Source organism: Telmatherina bonti, assembly GCF_933228915.1.
Source record: "Telmatherina bonti genome assembly, chromosome: 12".
Taxonomy (NCBI): domain Eukaryota; kingdom Metazoa; phylum Chordata; class Actinopteri; order Atheriniformes; family Telmatherinidae; genus Telmatherina; species Telmatherina bonti.
Genome location: NC_136610.1, coordinates 6,399,945 through 6,426,594, shown reverse-complemented (window position 1 = coordinate 6,426,594; position 26,650 = coordinate 6,399,945). Strand labels below are relative to the sequence as shown.

General features: G+C 43.4%; 1 protein-coding gene across 2 annotated transcripts in view; it reads right to left on the bottom strand.

The window, feature by feature from the left end:
- Positions 1-24,867, bottom strand: part of arap3 (ArfGAP with RhoGAP domain, ankyrin repeat and PH domain 3) — a 63,184-nt gene extending 38,317 nt beyond the window's left edge. The window contains exons 1-2 of one of the 2 annotated variants that reach the window (XM_079250314.1): positions 24,763-24,867; positions 804-954 (exon numbers count right to left, since the gene is read on the bottom strand). In XM_079250314.1, the coding sequence (XP_079106440.1) occupies positions 804-877 (74 nt within the window). In that variant the 5' untranslated portion in view covers positions 878-954; positions 24,763-24,867. Of the gene's footprint in view, positions 1-803; positions 955-24,762 lie in introns of those variants that run through there. The other variant, XM_079250315.1, reaches the window with a different exon arrangement.
- Between the last annotated feature and the right edge of the window lie 1,783 nt (positions 24,868-26,650).

Genomic DNA, 26,650 nt, shown 5'->3' with positions numbered 1-26,650 from the left:
CTTTAATTGAACTTAATCTAATTTTATTTAGATAAATTAAGCTGAGTAGTTAAAAATGAATTACATAATTCAATTAAATGCAATACAACTCAGTCAAATTAATTAGAGTCTAATCGAATTCTGATCAAATAATTCAGTTCAGTTGGTGGGATTTCAATCAATTAAGCTACTTTGAAATCACATCTGTTCAGTTTAGTTAAATTCAGTCGTTTAAATTCAATTTGATTCAGATGAATTCATCTGAGTTCAGATGAATCAGATCAGTTCTATTTAGTTCAATAATCGTGTTTCAATTTGACTAAATCTGTTCCGTTGAGTTGAGCTCCATTCAAATCCATTAACTTAAAGTCAATAAACTTTGCTTAATTCAACACGGTGCAGCTGATATCAGCAACATTCAGACCAGTTCAGTGTGACTGAATGACAAAAGACTCGTGTGAAATAAAAGAACCGCGTCTGCTTGATGGATCTTTCATGGTTCTGTTCGTCATTCATGCTCAAGCATCAATGAGGGACCAACCAGATGACTTCATGCAGTTAACCATTAATTAACTATTAGTTTCTGAGCTCTGTTGTGATCTTTACTCAGATATTTAGCATCGGTTTGATAACGAAGATCTTTTCATGTGAAAAGAATTTTAGATTCTTCTCTGGTTTTCACAGGAAGAGGATGAAAAGAAGGTGAAACTGGACGAATCTGGTCTGGTTCTCAGTAGAACCCTCGCTGCAGTGTTTTCAGAGAGGCGAACTGTGCATCAACATGGTGGTTCTGTCTCCGTGTTGCAGCCCGGTCTGCATCTCACCTGTCCAGATGGATTGCTGCCAGAAGTGTCTCAACCGGCGTGCTTCCATCCAGCGAGGCCATCACGATCAACATGGGGTCTGGCTTGAGTTTCGTGTCGGCGTGCAGGAAACAAGGCGGCCATCACTGACCTACAGAAGACGAGCGTCCATCTGGAGGAGACAAAGACAGCAGCATCCCCTCAGCTGATCGTCATGACTACAACAAGGGGGTTAAAAACCAGCAGAACCAGCACAGAAGAAAAGCTTCCCCCATTACAAGTCTTGTATAATAAATCCTCATCATGGCGTGAAAACATCTGATCAGTCAGCTGATTAGCAGGAGGCGAGACTACATTTCCAACTTAATATAAGGGTCACCTGATCTGGAATACAGAGCTTGCATTTCCCCTGTGGTCAGCAGGAGGCGCCAGGCGACTTCTGCTGGATTGACCACCTCAGTGAAGAGAGTCAGAACAGCTGAAAATAAAACTGGGTCTAAAAACAGAACTTAAAGCTTTTACATCACAGATGTCGGACTCCAGTCCTCGAGGGCCGGTATCCTGAAGGTTTTTGTTCCATGCTCCAACACACCTGACCAAAACTTAAAAACAGGTTGACAAGAAGCTGCTGTATGCATTTGATTCGAATCAACTGCGTTGGTAGAGGGAAACAACAAAAACCTGCTGGATACCGGGCCTCGAGGACTGGAGTTTGACACCCCTGTTTTACATGATCACAGAACAGGAGCGCCGGGTTCTCCTGAGGGAGAACTCGACGCTCCGTGGAATTTTCCCACGTGGGGAAGCTGCGTAAGAGCTGTGTAAGACGCCTTGGGATCCCCCCTCTGCCAAGGCGTTCCCAGGCCAGCCGAGAGATATAATCCCTCCAGCGTGTCCTGGGACTTCCCCGGGGTCTCCTCCCAGAGGGACGTGCCTGGAACACCTCACCAGGGAGGTCCAGGAGGCATCCAAACCAGATGCCTGAGCCACCTCAACTGGCTCCTCTCGATTTGGAGAAGCAGCGGCTCTACTCTGATCTCCTACCGGATAACTGTGCTTCTCATCCAATCTCTAAAGGAGAGCCCGGCCACCCTGCGAAGGAAAATCATTTCAGCCACAATCTCGTTCTTTCAATCACTTATGGGTCCCGTGATGCTTTTATCCGTTCAGTCAATCACAGAGCAGGACTATCAAAGATGGTTTCCTTAATCTGTAAGATCCACAGACTTCACTAGGAGTTAAAGTTGTGGATCAGAACTGGACCAACAAATCTGGCTGAGGATGGGCTGGTGAAACCTTAACTGGATTGTTCAGTGCTGAACGTTTCCGGCTGACCCAAGGGCACCTAAATTTAGAGATCTACTATCCTGCTCCCTTCTCCAACATGCCTGAATACGATTAATGACTTGTTACCAGGCCTCTGCAGAGCCAAATGTTTTGCAGATCAAGGTATTTAGCCATTTCTTTCAGGTCTGTTGGAGAAGGGATGCATCTAAGAGTTGCAGGATAGTAGATCTTGAGAACCAGACTTAGGCACCCTTCGGTTGCCCAGATATAAACCCCAGTGTTAACGTAATTATCCACGCTGCATCGTGAGCTGTCGTGGTAGTTAGAAGTCCAGAATGAACCGGAGCAACAATCTGAACAGGAAACCAGTGAAGGCTGAGCAGCAAAGCCCACTTCCCTTTGATTTATGCTCGGTCTAGTTCTAAAACCAGATCCTTTTACTACCACGAGACAGAATCGCTGTGTCCTCTGGAGGACATGACCCCCTTCCAACATCCTAAAACCACATGAGAAGAGAAGGTCAGATAGTGGATGGAGACAGCTACTGAAGTCCAGTTTCAGCTGTTTAAAGCTGGGGTAGGTAACGTTGCTCAGGGACATTTATTTTTTACTCTGGGTAAAGTGATTCCTCGTCCTGATAGTAGTCTATACATTCTGTAATCATGAACAATAAGAAATATAGTTAGACCCCTCAGTTTACTGTAAATCTGTAAAAACTCTGACCAATCCAAACGATTGGGCCAAAATGAAGTTGTTCATTTCTTATATTTCGTAGCTTCTTCTCCCGGCTCCCCTCCTCCCCCTCCAGCAGCGCATACCTGACAGCCACACCCTGCATATAAACAGCGTGTTAGGATGAAAATACAAAGTAGTGAAGAAGAAACTCGGAAGGCAAACATGGCTGAGAAAATGCAGGAAGGATTTCCCGACCCGGCTCGGTTTATTTGACTCCTCCCACTAAACAGCCGAGAAAGAGAAAATCGTTGGTGGAAAAAGCTGCAAATAAAAATGCCTCGGATCACGCAAGGAGCAGAACCAGAGGGGGAGGAGCCAAGACAGGGCGCTACTTTCACATCCTGCTAGTTCCCCAACATTACCTACCCCAGCTTAAAGGGAAACTGAGGCAGTCATGTGACTAGCAGGGATTTCACCAAGAAAAAATTCAATTTAATTCAATTCAGCTTTATTTATACAGCACCAGTTCACAACAAAACTTATACTTATAATACCAATTCATTCTGATCCAATTAAAACATCACATTCGTCCAATATATAACTGTTCATACACACAGGTCCTGATTTTCCCCCTCCAACTTCTGTCCACAGGTTCTGTCTCACAGTCCAGAACCAACTGGTTCTATATTTCGACCAGTACTAGAGTGAGACGGCTGGTTCAGTTTAACAGGAAGTCCTGACGGGGTGACAGGAGCAGAAACACACACAACCAGGATGCAGGGACAAGCTGTTGTGTTGAGCTGGATTCTGCTGCATTTTAAAGAACTGTGTGAGAGCGATGTCCTGATCTATGAGGTTTTGCTGATCCATTATGGATGCGTTATGAAGTTCTGAACACGCTGCTTTTCATTTGTTTGAGCGAAATGAAGACGACAAAGGAGACAAACTTCTGCGATGTTTCTGAGCTAACCGTTAGCTTCCTGTCATCACCGCTACCTGTTGCTCCTGCGGCCATTTGCCGCTCTGAACAGCCAATCAGAGCAAGCGCGCTCAATGCCTGACAGCAATCTGAGTCTGCAGGTCCAATCGGTGAGAGACAAGAAGTCTGATGGAAACAGAAGCAAACCCAGATTAACAAATGGAGTCCTAAAAGCTCATGAAGCTGGTCAACTTCAGACTCATAAATTTAGAATTTTCCTCATGGAAACAAGACTGAAGTGATAATAGATCGTTCAGGTGGGGAGGCATGTGATCAGTTAACTCAGAGTCTTTTCTCAGAGGCGTCCTTTAAACCAGAGAAGGAAGAGTTGACCAGAGTCCAGTTCAGTTTTCAGCAGTTACAGCCAATTACCAAAACCCTCCACCAAAAGACCTGAAAGTGTCGCCACTCCTTCACCACCGTCCCATTTGGACTTCAGACAGTCTTCATACCACTGTCTTTATCACCTGCATTTAGTCCAGAGTGATGCTGCACATCCGTTATACATACAGCCATTGTAACTAAAGATACGCAACATTTATTTTGGGGGATTTTTACATTTCAGACAGGAAGCAGAGAAAATAGAAGTGGTAAAACCGCGTCTGTTAGTTGTTGTGTCTCGTCCACCAGGAACCGACGCTGACGGCTGTCCTTCTTCTTCTCCAGGCTCAGATAAAACAACTTCATCTGAAATGGACCCAAACATTCCTGTTTTAGACTCTGACAGAAGACAGGCCAGAACCAGGAACAGAAGCAGTGGAAACAGAAGAAATAAAGTGCCAACAATGACACACACACACACACACACACACACACTCTGAGGTCAGCAGCATCCTGCAGGGAGGCCAAGTATGAAGTGAGTCATAGCAGCTTCCTCCTTCCAACGTTCTTCCTCCTCCAGCTTCTGTTCTGACCTGAGATCAGCCGTCTGATGGAGAAACAAAGACACTGCCTTTAACGGTCACACCTATACAGGTATGCAGCAGTCAGGTGGGAGGTCAGGGAGCAGCAGGTAAACAGGCACCACTTAAAACCCGTCAGCCGATGGAACAACGGAATAAAGTTTGTTTCAAGAAGCAGCAGCAGGAACATCTTCCCGTGAACTTCCAACAACTTTCCTCGCGTCTCACGTTTTAGTCAGAAGCTCTCTGATTGGCTGGTTTCAGCTCAGATGATTGATCAGAAATGTTTCCTGTAAGGTTGTTTTTGCCCAGACGTCACATGATCAGCAGCAGGAAGTGATTAAATCTGCAGCCACTCTCATCAGCTTCACACCCGAACTGGGTCAGAACCCGACAGGCTGATCACACCCGGGTCACGAAGGAGGAGGAAGAACATTCCAGAAGCAGGAGCAGCTTTCCAGAGAGGCAGGAAGTCTGCACGGCTGCAGATAAAACATGGAAGCGAGGAAACAGCAGGATGATGCAGACATGCCAGTGCAGCTGAGAGACCACCACAACGACCAGAACCAGGCCCAGATCAGGTCTACAGGTTTACAACTGTTGGGTCTTCAGGTCCCTGATCAGGTCGGTAGGTTATGATCAGCATTGAGGCTCAGATCAATGCATCATGCTTCTTCATTATACATTTCTGCAGTTTTTACGCATAAACCAGAAAAGCACTCTGAGAGCGTGAAACTCCACCGAGGACCCCAGTTCTCCACATGATGTATTCATTTCTTCTCTTATGATGAAAATTACAAAGGCCTCCTACTTTTTTACATTCTGGATCATCGTATCCGGAATGATTCCTTTACCTGGATCAGCCTTGGATATATTTTACGTGTTGGAAGATTGTCCTGTATTTTTTTTTTTTTTTGGACCGTTTTCATTTGGGGTTACATGCACAAATGTTGAAAATGCCCCTATCTCACAGTGTTTTATTTATTTAGTTATTTGTCTTGTCTGGCATTTAAGCATGCAGAATGATTGTTGAAAAATAAACTTACTTCGCCAAGGGGAGCTTTATATATATATATATATATATATATATATATATATATATATATATATATATATATGTATATATATATATATATATATATATATATAATGATCCCCTTTATATGGGGATTCTTATTTTATTTTTCTATTTTCTTATCATAGGTGTAATTACAGAGTTTTTCATAATACTGCTGGACCAGACCAGAGAGAAAAGAAAAATGATAGAAATAAAATAAAATAAAGAAAATAAAAGACAGCAGGGAGGAGACAAAAACCACCTTGTAGAGGGTGACAAAAAACATACAAAAATCCAGATATATATACACACACACACACGCACGCACACACACACACACACACACACACACACACACACACACACACACACACACACACACACACACACACACACACACACACACACACACACACACAAACATATGAGCCAACCACAGATTCATGATTCCCCTGCGGTAGGACAAAGCCAACAACTGTCAGGAGCACCAGAAACTAACTAGTTAAATCAGAAACACAGAAAGAAAACCAGCTGCTGTTGGTGAATAAACCTGCAGACGACTCAGTGACTGTGTCACATGCAGAACATACAGAGTGGAACGTGTTCAGAGAAGAGGGATCATGCCAACGTGACCCCGCCCACACGAAGGAGAGAGGGAGGCCAGAAGGACCCCAAGACCCGGGGAGCCGGAAGCCCCATGCAGATACCCTAACTGTCCCGCCCCTGAGCCAACCACACACCCACCCAGGAAGTGGAAGAGGGGGGATCAGTCAGAGTCCCCCGCAGTCAGGGGGAACAGGACCCCGTGGGGCTAGAATGGCAAATACTGGCCCCACCGGGCACAGGCCACTCAGAGCAGACAGAGTGCAGGCCCCAGGGCCCCGAGAGCCCCAAAGGAACCCCCCACTCCCGCAGGCAGAGGGCCCACACCAAAGGTGAGCCAGGACCCCCAGGCCACCACCGAGTGGCAGCCAGGCCGCATCCCAGTGCACCAGCCTCTGGCACCTGCTGGCTGGTTGAGCTGAAACATGTGAAATGACCGAAACAATTGTATTAATACTGACATCTGTCTTTTCAGGAAAATGGTTTAGTCAACAACTAGATCAGCATTTCCATTTCCAGTTGTAAAATGGTGTTTGGAAGCACATCCACTCTCCAGGTCCCAGTCTGACAGAGCTTCACATCTAATGTGGCGGGTAGAGGACATGGTGATGTCGGGACGCTGCCGCCACTTTCAGAACGGATTGTAAAGATTACAACCGCTTGGAAAACAATAAACAGGTCATTAAATCTCTCAGGATGGTTTATAAAACATGCTACCATGTTCAGGATGTTGGAAGCTACACCGAAGTTCCAGGATTCAAACCACAGTTTGAGTTTCTGCCACCACTCTGTCAGTGGTCTGTTTGGAGATTGGTGACCAAACCGGGGTGGTCCACTCTGGTCCTGCAAGTTTTGGCAGTTTCTAATTATAAAAGTGCAGTTTAGCTAATCTTCATCAAGTGAAGATGACCCAGAGCTCCTTTATTTGATAAAAGAAGAAGAAGAAGAAGCAACTTGCGCACACAGATCCATAGATGAACCTGGTGAACTGCTCTTCACTGCACATGCGCGGAGAAATCGCTCTTTCTGAAGGTTTTTTGTGGAGTCTGGTAGCACATGCATGAGAAGTGATGACATGTTGAATATTTTTGACGTGCAAAATCATTCCCACGTAAAAACGCGTCCGGTGTGACGAATTCTGTGTTCATCCATCCAGTCAAGGCTGCATAGATTGTGTAACCTTGGCAACCAGTGTTATAGTCACCATATTTACCGGTTAATTATTAATAATTCATCTGCTTGGTTTTAAACAACAGGTATGCTCTCACAACATTAATATAAATCCTTTTCTTGTAAGCCGATCTGTATGAAAACAAGACCTGCATGTAAAAAAGTAAGCAAAAATGTCAAAATTTACTTTACTAATAATACTATATATATATATATATATATATATATATATATATATATATATATATGTATATATATATATATATATATATATATATATATATATATATATTAGGGCTGGGCGATATGACCAATATCCCGATATAGCTAATTTCATATCCAGTGACGATACATAACCATATAAAACTGTGTAATGTTGTGTCAGTCATCAGTTATGTGTCAGATGTTGCTAGGCAACAGCAGCAGAGATCTCCGTCCATCTGGGGGAACTATGGCCGTATGACGTTCCACAGGTAAATACCTGATGCAGCGTTTGTGTCTGGAGTTTATCATGAGCTTTCGCCTCCACTTGACGGTGCTTTTGCTGCTTTTTCTTGTTGACTCTATTCTTCATTCTGTATTCCTGCACACGTGATAAAATAAGTTAGTTGTGTCTGAGTCCGTTGTTGGGACTGTGAGCTAGTCTGTTGTCGGTTCCACGTCGGTCTTTTTATATCCAAAACCATCCATGCCACAGAAAGTTCCTTCTTTTATCACCAGTTTAGGTTGGCTGCTCATCTTTTAGTGAATTATCCTGCTCTGAAACACGTCTTCCTCCATGTTTGCTTATATATTGCAGCGTGCCGTAAAGCACATCTTGACGTAAAATACTGCAGTAAAGCAGCTTATCGTGGCATAAACAAATTTTTCACTGCAAATGAATATCGGTTCTAAATATCACTTTTCGGTTTCCTTCATTACTAATAATCGGTATTGATGTCAACCCTCAAAAAAACCATATAGATCCGTAGTTTCCACATTTTCAGTGGTTAGATCTGTCTGTCGTTTGGATGAAACTCTGTCTGTGTCCAGATAATATTTGACTGAGATGTGAACTCCAGAACCTGGATAATGTAGGGATGTCAGAGTTACCTACAATGACTTCATGAAACACAACATCACATGAAGGATTATATTGGAAGCGTGTGGCTGATCGGGAACGATGTGATGCTGCTTGGTTTTCATGTTAGCAAATTGTCATGGTGGAACCTGCAAAGTGTGACCTAAAAACGTTGCATGCAAAGTAAGAAATATCTGTAAATGTTTCATAACCTGGTTAATTATCTTGATGTTTAACTGGGGTGATGGGAGTTGGAGGATGTGGGTTTGTATGCAGCCACACTTTTCCTGGTGAAAGCGACCAACACACACACTTTCTGAGCTGGTTGCTCGACTTGTTCTGTGTCTTGTGTGCCTAAATCAGAACACGACTGTCAGATCTGCAGCAGAAACCAGATTCAGCTCCACATACGTGGTCTTGTTTCTGGCATTTTCACTCCTCTGGCTTCATTTCTGGTTCAAACAGCACTGGATGAGACGCGTCGTCCTGCAGCGTCTGATCCAAACTTCCAGGAATAAAAAACATTCAGGTTTCTCTTCAGGCTGCATCTGAGCCGACTCTGGAGACATTCTGGAGGAAAGTCTGTGATGCCGCCCCTTCAGCTCACCTCTTCAACCCAGCCCCTCACCCCCTCCCTCCCCCTCCCTCCCCCATCTCCCTGAGCTGTAATCAGCTCTGAATCTGAACAAAACACAGGAAGCAGCCGTCCTTCAAGCTGCTGCAGAGGAAACACAACGTCCTCAGGACGTCCTTACTGCAGGACAACACAAAGTCTCCTCAGACAGCAGGGGTCCCGGACCCTGCTGCCTTCTTCATCATCATCATCATCATCATCATCATCATCATCATCACCACTTCATCGTCATCACCACCATCGTCTCAACCGTCATCTATCAGGGTGGATAAACAATATTTAGTGTTGGAATAGAATAGAATAGAATCTAACAAGAAATGAATTTACATCTGCCAGGTCCCGCTGTCAATCAATCAATTAATCAATCAATCAGGAAAAGAAAGAGGAGAATGAAATGTAATCTAACTACTGCAGCTGAAGAAGATCTGTGGGAAAAATATTACAGTCAACGTCAACTAAAATGAATCCATCGTTTTCTGGAACATATAGTCCATTTCAAGGTGGGCGGAGTCTGTCTCAGGATTAGCAGGTGAGAGACAGGTAGACCTGGATGGCTTGCCAGTCCATCGTCGCGGCAACACAGAGAGATACGTTAAGCTAAAGCTTCGTTTGGATGGTGGGAATACGAATAACTGAAATAGAAAAGAAAAGAAGTAGAAGAACACAGGTTCAAGTGTCTGGTGCTGGGACGAACCACTGAGCAAGGCAGCTAACCCGTCCCATCTGCTCCCCAGGCAGCCACATTCCTCTATAGTAGACATGGAGATGTTAAATGTAGAGCCTGATCGGTCTTAATAAAGTAAAATAAGTTTAACTAATGAACAGTCAGCTCACATGCAGAGATTAAAGCTTTTCTATGCCACTGGTGAAGGTTCGAATCCCAGACCAGCCCTTTGCTGGAGGGCACACCGACTGGCTCTGACTATAGGTTATAACCTTACAGCTTTAACAATACCTGCGTTTCCATGACACCTAGAACTGCACAAAAACTAACTATTGTAATAAAAAATGCAGATGAAAACAACTACATTTTGAAAAAAATGTGAAATATTGCTAAAAGGTTTTTACACTCTCATGAGGTGGTTTTTCAAACATTTCAATGTAGAAATATTTTGCTAAAGTGTAATGGAAACACTTTTTTCACATTTACGTGTAACCTGGATGTGACGTGGGGGTCATGTGACCAGTTCATTTTTTGTAAAGAAGGCGCAGTGCGGAACAAACAACAGCAAATTTTAGGGTTTCAGAAAATGAAATGAGGGAAATAGTTGTTGCAAATTCTCGGCAGCAAGTAGAAAGCCTCAAAATAATGCTACGTGGAATAAACCGAAAATTAACAGATCGCAAAATTTACAACAAAAAATGATAGAATTTTGACCATGTCAGTAATTTTGGGGTGTGAAAAAAAAAAAGCTGTTTCTTTCTTTTTGGTTGCGTGTAGGTAGCCTCTGCTCCTATCTTTTTAAGACTGCTTTCTATGTGTGTAGTCATGTGACTCGGCCCCATCCAGTCAGTAACTAGCAGGGAAGCGGCTGTTGAAGCTAGTAGAATCTAGTAGAAGCGGCTGCTGCAATGGCGAATATAAATGCAGAAAAGCTGCAAGAAGCTATCAAAAAGTGACTCCACATCAATGCAGGAGTCACTACCCGAAGAAGGGCTGCTCTATTATGACAAAAATTATAATCACGATTATTTTGACTGAAATTGAGATCTCGATTATTTAACACAATTATCCAGTATTTATAAACAACGCTGCGCATCGTGGTGTTCTCGACTCCGTGTCGTGCATTATAACCGTCTAATGCACGGTTCCGAGTTGTTTAATCCGCTTTTACCGCTTATATAGGAACTATTTTATGTTGGCCTTGATGTACGTTTTATGCCAAACAACCGCTATCAGGCTGCAGCGCGTTTCTCTCATTCACCTGTTAAAAGACGGCTGATCTGAACCAGCTGGTTAACGCGTTGCCATGGTAACGCCCCGTAACGACATATTAGTGTTTAACTCTCCAAACTATGTATAGGAAAATAATGCAGCCAGTTGTCACTGACAATGGTATAAACTATGTTTAGGTGAACTTCCACAACCTACTGCAGTTATTCTACATTGACCTGCAGCCGGAGCCGACTGAGACTGGCCGCCTGGGAGTGCTTTAGGACGGGAGAGGCTCCCGCTGCTCCTTCCTTACAGTAACTGCAGAACAATATGTGCCTTCAAGTCAGTCGCCAAAACACCAGAAAAGTCTCTAATAACTCCAATAAAAGCTGCTAGATTTGTCGCTTTTAACAAAAAAAGTCTCCAGACTTAGCGAGAAAGTGGCCAAGTTGGCAACAGTGTCTGAATGAAAGCAAAGCGGCTGTGGGAGGAGTTTACAGCACAGCGCTGCAACGCCAGAGACGCTCGATTAGCAGCTGAAGACAGCAGGAGAGGAAACTGCAGAGAGGAAAATAATCACACCCTTTTATTTTTATCATCGTTGAAAACCCAGATCGTAGTTGAGATTAAAATCCGTTTAATTGCCCAGACCTAACCCGAGGCATTTGCTAGTTCTCAACAATATAAGTGAATGTCAAAAAGATGGATTGAAATTACAGTTGCAACAGGCTATCATGGCTCCCATTGCTACTGTCCAGCCCGAAGGGTTTATACACCTCATGAAAACCGTCGACTAGAGATACAGCCTGTGATCCCCAGCATGGAGAGAGAAAAGTTCGTTGCAGAGTTGAGATACGTTCAGCACGTTGCAGTCACATCCGATCTCTGGACCAGTCGCACAATGGATCTGTACATCAGTCTGAAGTCTAGTGTCCATCTAGTAGTTATCGTCCATTTATTGTTATCGAGTTGACCTGCTCAAGATATTGTGATATTTATTTGAGGCCATAGCGCCAAGTTCTAGTGTGGGAAGATATGCAGCTCTGGACGGGAGAAAAAGCTTTAAGTCAGAGACAGAAGAATTCAGTAAAACTTCGGCTAGAATCCTGATCAATCGAGACCGCTAGCATCTGATGTGGCTCCATGTTTAGCTGTAATGTTCTAAAAATATTGCAGTTGTTCGTACTGTTGTAATTATTGTCCCTCTGTCCCCTCTTGCCTGTCCACCTGATACACAGACAGACTCCCTCCCCTTTGTTTCTGTCTTTACTGTCTCTGTTGTCTTTACTGTCTCCATTGTCTCCATTTCAGGTGTCCATGTTGTCTCTGTGATGCAGAGACGGACCCGTCCCTTTTATTTCTGTTGACTGTTTCTGTCTCAGCTGTCTCTGTTGTCTCTACTGTCTCTTTTGTCTCTAATGTGTCTGTTACCGCTAATGTCTCTGTTGTCTCTACTGTCTCCGTAGTCTCTACTGTCTCAGTTGTCACTTCTGTCACTTGTGTCTGTTGTCTCTACTGTCTCTGTTGTCTCCACTGTGTTTGTTATCTCTTCTGTCTCCGTTTTCTCTACTGTCTCAGTTGTCACTTCTGTCTCTACTGTCTCTGTTGTCTCTACTTCTCTACTGTCTCTTTTGTCTCTACTGTGTCTGTTATCTCTAGTGTCTCAGTTGTTGCTACTTTCTCTACTTTCTCTGTTGTCTTTAATGTCTCTGTTGTTGCTACTGTCTCTTGTGTCTGTTGTCTCTACTGTCTGATTTGTCAATACTGTCTCTACTGTCTGTTGTCTCTACTGTCTCTGTTTTCTCTACTGTCTCTGTTGTCTCTACTGTCTGTTGTTTCTACTGTCTCTGTTTTCTCTACTGTCTCTGTTGTCTCTACTGTCTGTTGTCTCTACTGTCTCTGTTTTCTCTACTTCTCTACTGTCTCTGTTGTCTCTACTGTCTGTTGTCTCTACTGTCTCTGTTTTCTCTACTTCTCTAATGTCTCTGTTGTCTCTACTGTCTCCGTTGTCTCTACTGTCTCTGTTGTTGCTACTGTCTCTTGTGTCTGTTGTCTCTACTGTCTGTTCTCTACTGTCTGTTTTCTCTATTTCTCTACTGTCTCTATTGTGTCTGTTATCTCTACTGTCTCCATTTTCTCTACTGTCTCTGTTGTTGCTAGTGTCTCTTGTGTCTGTTGTCTCTACTGTTTCAGTAGTCTCTACTGTCTCAGTTGTCTCTACTGTTTCAGTAGTCTCTACTGTCTCAGTTGTCACTTCTGTCTCCGTAGTCTCTACTGTCTCTGTTGTTGCTACAGTCTCTACTATATATTTCTCAAACTCAGGCCTGCATGCCAATTTTGGCCCGCATTATAATTATATTTGGCCCAGAAGATGATTTCAAATATGTATTACGTCTGGCCCACCAATCCATTATACAACACATGTACCACTAATACTGCAAATCCCACAATGCTGTCTTGGCGCTAGACACCGGACTGGAAACCCCCCCCCCACCATCCACCCCCCCCCCCCCCCCCCCCCCCCTCTTGTGTTGACACTCATTAGCAAACCTGCTGTTAAGCACATGCTCTAAGCAGACCTCTACCGCCGTGTTGCCTTTTGCACAGTTTGCTGAAAAAGTCAAACTACTTAGCACTGAATTTACCCGACAATTTGCCACTTTGACTTGAGTGTTTCATTACACTGTAGCTCAATAAGCTCCACTTGGGGGTTTGTTGGTGCACTTTTCACGTCAACCACAAACAAGTTGCTAAAAAGTTCAAATCTACATTCTTTTGGCTTCAAAGTATGACTCTGTTGGTGCTGCGCAATTTCCACCTTACCTCCCCGACACGCTGACCCAACTCCGGGCCCAAGTTGCGCAAATGCTCTCTATGTTCGGCAGCACATATCTGTGTGAGCAACTGTTTTCTATACTGAAGATGAACAAAACACCACACAGAAGTCGTCTCACTGATGAACACCTTCATGCAGTCCTGAGGATTTCCTCAGCTCAGAGCCTGACTCACAAATTGACGTACTTGCATGTAAAAAGTGATGCCAAGTATCTGGATTGGACCCATGTGCATCCTCAGAGTAAATGGAAGCAAACTAAACTGGATAAATATGATTTTATTTACTGAAGGCACGGTCTGTTCAAAGTTGAAAGAGGTAATTGGGTTTTTATTTAGGTGTTGGCCTTGATGGCCTGTGATGAAAAGATTTAGGTTACAATTAAAAAGAAAATATAAAGTTCCAGATATAGAGGCCTGATATTTATTTCAGTTTGAGACAAAATATGTTCAGGGTTCAGTGTTTAAGCAAAAACAGGCCTTACTATAATTTAATATATGACAATGTTTAATACAGAACATGAATAATAGCCGTCACTTTTAGAATTAAAAAATTAGTTTGGCCGTCTACTTTGTTCATCTTTTTAATTCTGGCCCTCTGTGAATTTGATTTTGACAGCCCTGCTCTTCTGTCTCTGTTGTCTCTACTGTCTCTGTTGTCTCTACTGTCTCTGTTGTCTCTTCTGTCTCTGTTGTCTCTTATGTCTCTGTTGTCTCTTATGTCTCTGTTGTCTCTACTGTCTCTGTTGTCTCTTCTGTCTCTGTTGTCTCTACTGTCTCTGTTGTCTCTTCTGTCTCTGTTGTCTCTTATGTCTCTGTTGTCTCTACTGTCTCTGTTGGCTCTACTGTCTTCCTTGTCTCTACTGTCTCTGTTGTCTCTTCTGTCTCTGTTGTCTCTTCTGTCTCTGTTGTCTCTACTGTCTCTGTTGTCTCTACTGTCTCTGCTGGCTCTACTGTCTTCCTTGTCTCTACTGTCTCTGTTGTCTCTTCTGTCTCTGTTGTCTCTACTGTCTCTGTTGTCTCTTCTGTCTCTGTTGTCTCTACTGTCTCTGTTGTCTCTTCTGTCTCTGTTGGCTCTACTGTCTTCCTTGTCTCTACTGTCTCTGTTGTCCCTTCTGTCTCTGTTGTCTTTTCTGTCTCTGTTGTCTTCAACTGTCTTCCTTGTCTCCACTGTCTCTTCTGTCTCTGTTGTCTCTACTGTCACTGTTGTCTCTACTGTCTTTGTTATCTCTACTCTCTCTGTTGTCTCTTCTGTCTCTGTTGTCTCTACTGTCTCTGTTGTCTCTACTGTCTCTGTTGTCTCTTCTGTCTCTGTTGTCTTTTCTGTCTCTGTTGTCTTCAACTGTCTTCCTTGTCTCCACTGTCTCTTCTGTCTCTGTTGTCTCTACTGTCACTGTTGTCTCTACTGTCTTTGTTATCTCTACTCTCTCTGTTGTCTCTTCTCTCTCTGTTGTCTCTACTGTCTCTGTTGTCTCTACTGTCTCTGTTGGCTCTATTGTCTTCCTTGTCTCTACTGTCTTCCTTGTCTCTACTGTCTCTGTTGTCTACTCTGTCTCTGTTGTCTCTTCTGTCTCTGTCTATCTGATGTGAAGACAGGCGCAGTCGTCTCCCAGTTTGTAGATTCTGTGACAGAAACAGTCATAAATGCAGGAATGGAGGAAAAGAGGAAGAGGAAACAGAGGAGGAAGAGACGGAAAGAATTTAAAGGGCTGGGAGGTGAGGAGGAGGAGGAGAAGAGGATGGGTGTGTTTGGTGTTCTGGGAGAACAGGGTGGGTCAGAGGAAAGCACACTGACTACTCTGTTTTCAGTCCTGCAGAAGAAGATCGGAACCCTCCTGGTTCTGGTCCCATGAGTCCAGCAGCATGAAACCCTCCATTACAAGAGTTCAACGGAGACACACAACTGACACAGTCTGATGACTTGCTGTGGTCTTTTGTGTTTAGAGTTGGAAGAGAGTCTGAGACCTGGTCCCGCATGTGGTCGAAACTGTCCTAAAGTCCATCCTACCAATAAAATGCAGAAAGTTCTTCAGTACAAAACCGTATTCATGAAACGTGTACATCAGTTGTTGCACGTTAGTCATTAATCCGCTTTATACAATGGTTTGGGTGAAAACTCAATTCTGATTGGTTGTTGGATGTCCGTTAAAAAGTGATAATAGACACCAGTTAAAAAAAGTTCTGTCAAATAGCCGAATTATTCGACATCATTGCGCTGGCTCAAATGCCAGTTGGTAACCATGGCAACAGAAATATTAGCAACAAACGGATAAAACATAAAGCAGAAACAATATCTGGAAGGACTATGTCAAATAGCGGCCCATGGTTGCTAATGAATCTAACTTGTCTGCCAGTTTAAGTTAATTTATTATTTCAGGGTAATTTAGACCATCGGTTGTACAATAACCAGAGTAGAAAAGGGAGAAAGGAAAGAAAGTCTCCCGATCACTACCCATTTCACTTTTGTATTATCTTGATGTTCTACAGAGATCGTTAGTTGAAATCAGTCAGATAAAAATCAGATAAAATATCTATTATATTGTTTCAACAGTATTAAATATTTAATCAGTTAGTTTGAGATGAAGCTCCAGATGTCTCAAAGAGGGACAGAGGACTCTGACGTCACCCTGCAGAAGTCCGTGCGTGTGTTTCTCTGCATTAATGCTCCAACGGTTACGCCAATTTCACAGCCATCTTCAAAACTTAAAAAGGTCCGTGCTGTTCGCATTTAGATTTTTCCACGGCCAAATTTTTTTTATGCTGTTATAGAAACCAACCATTGGATGTGCTCCCCAATTTCCTTCATATTGTGAAGAAATATGCCTTTTCATAAAATCACCATACTTTCATGGGAATCTGAGAGTTTATCAGCTGAAATTAGCCGTCTGCAGACCCTACACTCGACTGTAAACACACCCCATCTGCGTCAGCTATGTGAGCCCAAACTGAAGCAGTTGTCGCATGAGTATAAACCATAGACTGTATCTAAAAAGTTGGATGGAGCCTCCATAGCGTCATCCATAGGTTTCTGAAGAGCTGAATTGAAGCTCGGTGGGTAGTTTCTACCATCGCCATCTTGGCAGGGACATGCGTATTGTCTCACCAGGAAAATACAAATATGGGCAAAGAGGTGAAGCTGAGAGGGGGGCTGTGAGTGTCATTGTGGATGATTGACATCGAGTGAACTCCGAAGTGCCTAGCTAAGCGCTAACCGTTCTAACACAAAAATAACAGGAGCTAACCAGCAAACAGAGGCAAGCGGGCTAAATCTAGGTCACGCTGTTAACCGGCTAAACACAGTGGTGGTTCTACGTTTATCGTAATTGAAGCGGGAGATTGGGTGCCTGTCAATCAAAAGGACACGCCCCTAAATAAATTACATTTAAACGGGTGAGTTAGAAAAAAATTTACTCCCCCCACAGTTGTCATGAAGGTAAACCTGACCTATTAAACCTAAAATGGATTTTTGTACTAGGCTGCAAACGTGTTTATTTCTGCTGTAAACATTTTTATTTCTGCTGTAAAGTTCTTTTCAACATGGGAGTTTATAGAGATTTGCTCTGTTTTGTAGCCCCTTGTAGATGAAGGGGGAACTGCAGTTTTATGCACTTCCGCATAGGCTTCACTTTTAACCGCTGGAGGTTGCAGCTTGGTATAAACCGGCCTTAAATTACTGTTGAGTCTAAATAAATCATAGCTACATGCAGCTGGGGAGGACAGGCCCCACCCAAACACTGTGTATGAGAACACAGACGATCTGTGATGTGGGTCTCTGAAGAGCTGAACCGAAGGTTGGTGGGCGGTTCCAACAATCGCCACCTTGGCAGCATTATGCAAAGAGTTGCAGTTGGGAGGGGGGCTGTGAGCGTGGGCGTGAAAGATTGACACCCAAACGGGAGCTAACCAGCTAATAAGCCGAGGGGTGCTTTTAGATGGCTAAAAACCACATCTGTGATACACTCTGCCTTCTTGGGTATCAGATACCTGTCAATCAAAAGGACACGGCCCCAATTACGCCAAATTTCAAGAATAAATTAAATCTAAACGCAAGAGTTGTAAAAGATTAACGGATGATCAATGTCCACAGATGCATCTATGTACATTTCAATTCAGTTCATTTCAAATTTTATTTATATAGCACATTTAACACAACCTCCGTTGACCAAAGTGCTGAACGAAATTAAAATCAAATTAAAAGTATGTATACTAATGATATCAAATAAAACAGTCTTTGGTTTGAAAAAAATACTATGGGGACAACAGGTAAAACACAACAATAAAACCAAAGTAAGAGAAAAAAAATTAAGTCAGTAGACATCTATATAAAAAAATAACGTAATCTCTCAAGTTTTTTTATTTTAATAAAGTTGCAAATATTTTCAAAATACTTTTTCCACATCGTCGTTTTTGGGTGTTGTGTGTAGAATTTTTGAGGAAAATAAATTAATTTTATCCATTTTGGAAAAAGGTTGTAAGATTAAAAGTTGAGGAAAAAGTGAAGCGCTGCGATTACTCTCCGGATTAACTGAAAATGGTCCCATATAGCCATGAGGAAGACTCCATCATAACATTCATGCATGGATAATGTTAGACCAGGACCGGTTCTCAGAAAACATCATGAGAATCCTTCCAGTAGTTTTTGTGTAAAGTTGCGAACAGGCAGATAAACGTTGGTGAAAACACAACCATATCCTTAGAGGAAATACTTAAAGGGGAATTAAAATTCTCGCGTGCCCATTGTGAAAGTTGGAAACCACTGCTCCACTTCAGGTTCATTCAGGTTCTATCCCACTGGGAAAACTACTGGTCAGTAGGTAGATAGACCAGTATAGACCTTGAGCAGAAAACTTCTCTAGAACAGGATGAAGGATCTGACTATTCCGACTGTTCTGACATCACAGACCATTTTCACCTTTGTCCTAAATCTGTCAGACTATATCTGGATCAGGGCTTTCTTGCTGGTCGTACCAGTCATGGTCGTCATGGTTTCCACTGCGAGTGATGGAAGCCAAACTGGTTCTGAATGTGAGTTGGACACATGAGGAGGTTGAGAGGACAGAGGATAGCGAGGGTCGACAACAGTGAGGCTCTATTGTGTCAAACAAAGTGCTGATTGTTCCTGACAGTGACTGGAGCCACACGCTGACACTGACTGGGAACACTGGGACTCACCATCCCAACAGCAGACAGTTTCTGTCTCACTCACTGGGTCCAAGGGCCTCATTTATCAAACTGTACGTAGCAACGGTGACTACAGGTGGCGTACGTATGGAAAACAGGAAATACAGCGCAAAAAAACTTTCCGATTTATAAGGCAGTACGCGCGCACGTCCCGCGTCTGTTCCGCTTTATAAATCAGGATCAACACTAAGTTTTGAGCACGTGACGGAACATCTTGTCACGTGCACGTGTTGGCTATAAAAGGTCAGGTGAACACCCCTGATAAATACTAATCCATCTCATTTCCATGATTGTTCAGCAGAAAAAAAGAAAAAAAAAAGAGGAAGAAATTCTAATAGATAATGTTGTAAAATGTAAAAATATTTTATTTGTTGGAGACGGGATGGACATCACCAGGGGACAGATGCTGTCATTCAGCAACCGGACTTATTCAGAAAGTAAAAACTAAGTGGTCAGACAATAAAATGTAGGGAGAGAGAGCATCTTAGTCCACAAGAGGAGTATGTTCACCTGGGAGGAGTGGGATGGGGTTACAACTCCACAGATACGCTGGAACCAAATGCGTCAAATGCTCCTTTGTTTCACTTTTTAAAATGAACGTACATAAATGAGACGTCTCTGACTCCAGTTTATTTATTGTTAAAACACTGGTGTTCCTGTGTGTCCCTGCTGGGTTGCAGCGCTGCAGATGTGGTCGGAGGGGGGGGCAGTGGGTCCACGTTGTGCCGCCCGGTAGGCATCTCCTCGCAGAGGAGGAGGTGCAGGAGATGGGAGAAATAAACACCACCCTGACTGGAAATACACTAAAAGATAAACTTGTGAATAAATCAGAATTCTCCACCTCTGCTGTGTTGCATCACTTCTAGACGTAAAGCAGCAGCGCTTGGTTCCAACGTGAGAGGATGATTGACAACACAATCATTCAGATTGGATGATTGTTCAGGTGAACGCAGGTAAAGCGCTGACGTTCACCTGCAACAGCACTTGTCACAGATGAACGTGACATGTTTCCATTTAGTAGCATGTTATGTAGCGTCTCCACTATCTGCACACATCTGCAGCTGTACAACAGGTTTCCTCCTGGGCATGGAGGCACCTCCACCTGCCTCCATCTGCCCGATGGCCGCTACACCACGGCGTGTCTGGTTGTGGAGAACATAGATCTGTTCTGTGCTCTGGGTTGGAAGAAGGAGTGAGCAGCCTGTCAGTCACTTCTTCCCTTTGGAAGGTGCCGGATCAACTCCAGAGACTACATGTCCATCAGCAGGCACAGATAAGCCACTGTGCGCCTTTACGCATTTGGGAGCATTTTACATCCAACCATCACTTCATGTTTTGTATCTGCAGGTGGAGGAAACGCCCTGATCAACCTGATGATGGGCTGTTGTCATGGCGACCACGTCATTTTCATTGCAATGATTCATTTAGACCTTTATTATGGCAGCTTCTGGACGACTTATTGTGTGATCTGGCTTTCATAACACATAGAACTGCTTCTTTCAGAACATATTTTAGTGGTTGACGTTTTACTTGGTTGGGGAACAATATCAGATACACATTTTCTCATTTTATTGCAAATGCTGTTAATGTACAACATCCTGTGTAAAAGTTTATATTTGATTTTAAACAAATGTCTCAAATTTCACACCATTTCTTTAGGTTTATTCCTCTGCCTTTGGTGTCACAGTTTCCCGTTTCTCCAGATCAGGGTCCAGAGTTGGCGTGGAGGTAGGGACATTTTACCGCCAAGTCGTGTTTTTATAAATCCCAAAAGTTTACTATAACTGGTGAATGCTGGGCGTATGCCAGCTTTATAAATGAGGCCCCTGGTCTGGTTACATTTGAGTTCTGATGTGTTCTTCATTTAGATGTAAACAGGTTGTTTTCAGTTTGGTTTTCAGATTAAAATTGAGAACCACTTACAATATCTGAAGATCAATCAGTCTAATCAATCTCAAAACAAAAAAACATATCTTCACTGACTGTCTGAATTTGAATAAGTACTGATCAGTTTTCAGCTTTGTGCTAAATCAATGAGAAAAATGAAAGTCATGATTAATGTCGTCATTCTGAAATGGCACATAATGAATGGTCTCTCTGTGCTCAGTCCGGGTCTCTACAGACGGCTGAGATATGTGAGAGTACTACAGACGTGTCAGAATCAACATACATTACTGTGTTAGAGGCAGAGTCATTGGAGAACAATAGCAGAGTCCATACTTTCATATGACGCCTTGTTCATGTTGAGAAACGATCAGAAGCTCTGAAGTGGACGGTGATGTTCTCATGTTTTCTGCTTGGAGTTTCAACTGTGTTTGATTCAAAGGCAGATGCAGGTCGAGTCTTTTAGCTGAGTTTCTCTCAGCCATGTTGCTATGCTACACGTTAGCGTTGCCGCTTCCTGGTGTGTGCAAACCATATGAAAGATGGATGGAGCCTCCGACAGTTAAAAGTGAAGCCTATGTGCGAGTGCCAAGACTGCAGTTCCCCCTTAAACCACTAGGGGTTCCAAAACAGAGCGAATCTCCACAGACGCCCATGTTAAAAAGACCAACTTCACAGCAGAAATAAACATGTTTACAGCCTGGTTTAAAAATCCATTTTCGGTTTAATAGGTCAGGTTTACCTTCATGACAACTGTGGGGGGAGTGAATTTTTTTCTAACTCGCCCGTTTTAAAGTAATTTAATCTCGAAGTTCGGCATATTTAGGGGCGTGTCCTTTTGATTCACATGTACCTGATCTCCGGCTTCACGTCAGAAGAACGTAGAACAACCGCAGTTTTTAGCCCGTTAACAACGTGACTTAGCTTTAGCCCGCTTACCTCCGTTAGCTGGTTAGCTCCTGTTATCTCCGGGTTAGCTCAGTTAGCTCTTAGCTACAGGCAAGTGGGAGATCGCTAGATGTCAATCATCCACAATGACGCTCACAGCCCCCCTCTCAGCTCCACCTCTTTGTCCATATTTGTATTTTCCAGGCGAGATGACACACATGCCTCTGCCAAGATGGCGATGATAGGAACTGCCCACCGAACTTTAATTCAGATCATCAGAAACCTACGGGTGACGTCACGGAGGCTCCGTCCATCTTTTTACATACAGTCTATGGTGCAAACCTAACATGTCGCAATGCTACATGTTAACATTGCTGCTTCCTGGTGTGTGCAAAGCTAACATGTTGCTATGCTACATGTTGGCATTGCTACTTCCTAGCAGCTGCAAACATCTTCTGTTTGTTGCTGATCCACTTAGATGTTCTCCATAGAAACGGTTTGACATGATGTGTTTGTTCCTTTAACAAAGTTTTTATGAATGGGTTTAAACTGGTACTGAACAAACCAGACTGAATTTAGCCATGCCAGAACTGGACTGGTTTACCTCCTTTGTAAGTTCTGTTATCTCACCGTCACATCTAAGCCCCGCCCACAGCTCCAAGTGCATTGCATTGATTGGTCCAAACTTCTGTTTTCACCACACATTCAGATCTGAAGTCCTGCAACATCATGAGAACGGTTCTTTATGTGCAGCTAGAGCTGATCTGAGATCAGTAAACACACAGGAAGTTACATCACAGCCTTTTGTTTTTGGGAGTTTCTGAGGATGAAGACACACCAGCCCACTTCCTGTTTCTGTTCACACACACACACACACACACACACTTACACTTGGAGGTAGCTTCTGTGTGTGAGATGTTGTAATCAGCTGACTGTGAAGTCATCATGTGGTGACTTAAAGGGTTGCTAGTTTGATTCCCAGTGACCTGTTTTCTGGTTGGATCGTTTAATATCTTCAATCAGTGAGTGGAAGAGAACAAACAAAACTTACTGACGCACTTTGATGACATCATCAAACAGAATTTAAAAAAACAGATTTTAACTCCACAGATTTTCTTCTGATGTTCCTCCGAAGATTTCCAGACAAACTAATGATTACCATCTCAGAACTCCAACACGACCAAAACCACCAAGACCCAAGGAAGATCAGAGGAACTCCACAGAACCCCATGACCCGAAGCAATCCTGACCCGACAATCACCTGACCTGAAAAACACTTCACCGAGAAACATATGAGCAATACCTGATCTTATGGAGGCCTGACAACCACCGGACCTGAGGAAAACCTGACCGAGAAACACCTGACCTGAGGAACACCTAACCTGAGGAACACCTAACCTGAGGAACACCTGACCTGGGGAACACCTGACCTGGGGAACACCTGACCTGAGGAACACCTGACCTGAGGAAAACCTAACCTGAGGAACACCTGACCTGGGGAACACCTGACCTGAGGAAAACCTAACCTGAGGAACACCTGACCTGGGGAACACCTGACCTGGGGAACACCTGACCTGAGGAAAACCTAACCTGAGGAACACCTGACCTGGGGAACACCTGACCTGAGGAAAACCTAACCTGAGGAACACCTGACCTGGGGAACACCTGACCTGGGGAACACCTGACCTGAGGAAAACCTAACCTGGGGAACACCTGACCTGGGGAACACCTGACCTGGGGAACACCTGACCTGAGGAAAACCTAACCTGGGGAACACCGGACCTGAGGAACACCTGACCGAGAAACACCTGACCTGAGGAACACCTAACCTGAGGAACACCTGACCTGGGGAACACCTGACCTGGGGAACACCTGACCTGAGGAAAACCTAACCTGAGGAACACCTAACCTGAGGAACACCTGACCTGGGGAACACCTCACCTGGGGAACACCTGACCTGAGGAAAACCTAACCTGAGGAACACCTGACCTGGGGAACACCTGACCTGGGGAACACCTGACCTGAGGAAAACCTAACCTGAGGAAAAGATGACTTGAGGAAAACCTAACCTGAGGAACACCTGACCTGAGGAACACCTGACCTGGGGAACACCTGACCTGGGGAACACCTGACCTGAGGAAAACCTAACCTGGGGAACACCTGACCTGAGGAAAAGATGACTTGAGGAAAACCTAACCTGAGGAACACCTGACTTGAGGGACACCTGACTGAGACACATCTGAGCAATACCTGACCTTATGGAAACCTGACAACCACCTGACCTGGGGAACACCTGACCTGAGGAACACCTGACCTGAGGAACACCTGACCTGAGGAACACCTGACCTGAGGAAAAGATGACTTGAGGAAAACCTAACCTGAGGAACACCTGACTTGAGGGACACCTGACTGAGACACATCTGAGCAATACCTGACCTTATGGAAACCTGACAACCACCTGACCTGGGGAACACCTGACCTGAGGAACACCTGACCTGAGGAACACCTGACCTGGGGAACACCTGACCTGAGGAACACCTGACCTGAGGAAAACCCTGTCTACGCTTTGCTGGCTCTGCAGCAAATCTGGATGCAAACCAACAACTAACATCTGCAGATGCAGAAATTAACCAAGAAGACAGAACCTGAACCGAAACAACGGAATAAACCCCAGTAAGACCCCCAGTCCCTCCAAATCCTCCTGGGTCCTTGTGTCTTTTTTGTCCTCAGACTAAAACCAGACTTTGTATCCGCTTCGGTTCGCGCCAGATCCTTTAAAAACCCGGAGTCAGTGGCCCGACACAGGGTCCGGGGTCGGAACCACAGACTGGAACAGAGCCAGAACCCGGGACCCGGTTTCTGCCTCGTCTGTGATCTTCCTACTTCTCTGATTCAGTCAAAACCAAAATAAAATAAAATAAGATAGAAATAAACGGACCCAAATCACCTTACCTCTGATCCAGTCTGCTGTCTGACCCGGTTCTGCCCGGTTCCTGATATTTTCCCAGCGCTTGGTACGAGTAAACCAGTCGGTAAAGTCCAGAGCGAGTCCCGTTCAGACTGGGAGTTCTGGGAGGAGAAACTCCGGTCTGAACTGCAATAAAGACACCGAGAACAACCGCAGCTACCATTTCTGGTACCTTTCACAGTTAAAGTCCCAAAGAGGGAGAAGGAACTCCATCCTGTCTGAGTGTTTATCCCCAAATAAAATCCACTCTAGTCAATCCTAAATTTCACTGCTAATAATAAATAAATAAATAAATAAATAAATAAATAAATAAATAAATAAATAAATAACAACAACAACAACAACAACAACAACAACAATAATAGTAATAATAATAATAACAATAATAATAATAATAATAATAATAATAATAATAATTATTATTATTATTATTATCATTATCATTATTATTATTATTGTTATTATTATTATTATTATTATTATTATTTTAAACTGCATGATCTTATAACATTTCAACAAATACAAATACACTGGCCTTAACTTCTCTGATTCCCTAGTACTGGACCAGTTCTCTGTTCTTGTGTTGGAACCTATAAATCTGTTTTGTACATGTTGGGCCTGATTGAACTGATCTTGGCCCTGCATGTCTTACTGGTGCAGATGAAGTGTTTCCTAAAACTGATCCAATCAGTTATGACTGAAAAGCAGGAACCAGGAGGAGTCAGGCAGAGTGTGACTGATGTGGAAAAAGCTTTTAATTCCTGAAGATCTCATAAACAGGAAGACAATAATGATGGAAATGCTATACGAGGACCTGGTGGAGTCTTTATTTTGATGGGGAAAAAAATTACAAGGGGTGCGTGAATTATTGGAACAACAAAAACCAGGTGCGACAGAAGAAATGGGAGTAAAATGACTTGAAAACAGGAGATCGGAGAGAGTACAAACAAACCAAAACATGGAATCCTCAAACACAAAGATCACAGACTGACATGAATAAATTCAACTACAAACACAACTCTAACAAGAACTGGACCAAAACCAGAGCCAAAAACTGACTGGTTGATCTCATTCAGCTGATTAGTTTGCTGTGCAGGTGAAAATGCTTGCTGTTGGGATGTTGTGTGAAATTTAAATAAAAGCAGAATTAAATAATTTGCAAATGTCATGAAGCCATATTTTATTCCCAGTAGAGCAAAAACAGCGTGTCAGATGTTAAAACTGAGTTAAAATTTAATATGAACTCACTTTAAACATCAACATGTCTGTGAAAAGTTGGAACAGGAACAAAAGGCCGGAAAAGTAATTATAACACTCAGAAACAACTAAAGGAGCATTTGACAACTAATTCATTTACATGGCAAAAGGTCAGGATCATGACTGAGGAGCATTTCAGAGAGGAAGAGTCTCTCAAACGGAGAGATGGACAGAGCTTCACCAGTATGAGACAAACTGGGTAAAAAAATTGTGGAACAATTTTAGAAAAAAAAAGTTCTTCGACATAGAGTCTGCAGAGTTTGACATTGTCAAAAGATTCAGAGAATAAGGAGGAATCTCTGTATGCTGGGGACAAGGCTGGATGCCAGTGATCTTCTGCTTTAAGAGCAGACACAGTTCTCTAGTAGAATAACTGCATGGAATCAGGAAGCCTTCTAGAAACCACTGTCTGTAGACAAAGTTCACCCTGAAATCCACAAATTAAAAATGCAACACATGAAAACAAAGTTTACCTGTTAGAATGAGCAACGATGAAGATTAAGGAGTTTAAATCAATGTTGAGTGTCATGTCTGGACTTTTCGAGTCAGACCAACAACTCTCCTCATCGTCATCCTGTGTGTAAAACCAGTTGTCCAGACAGCTGCTGCAGATGT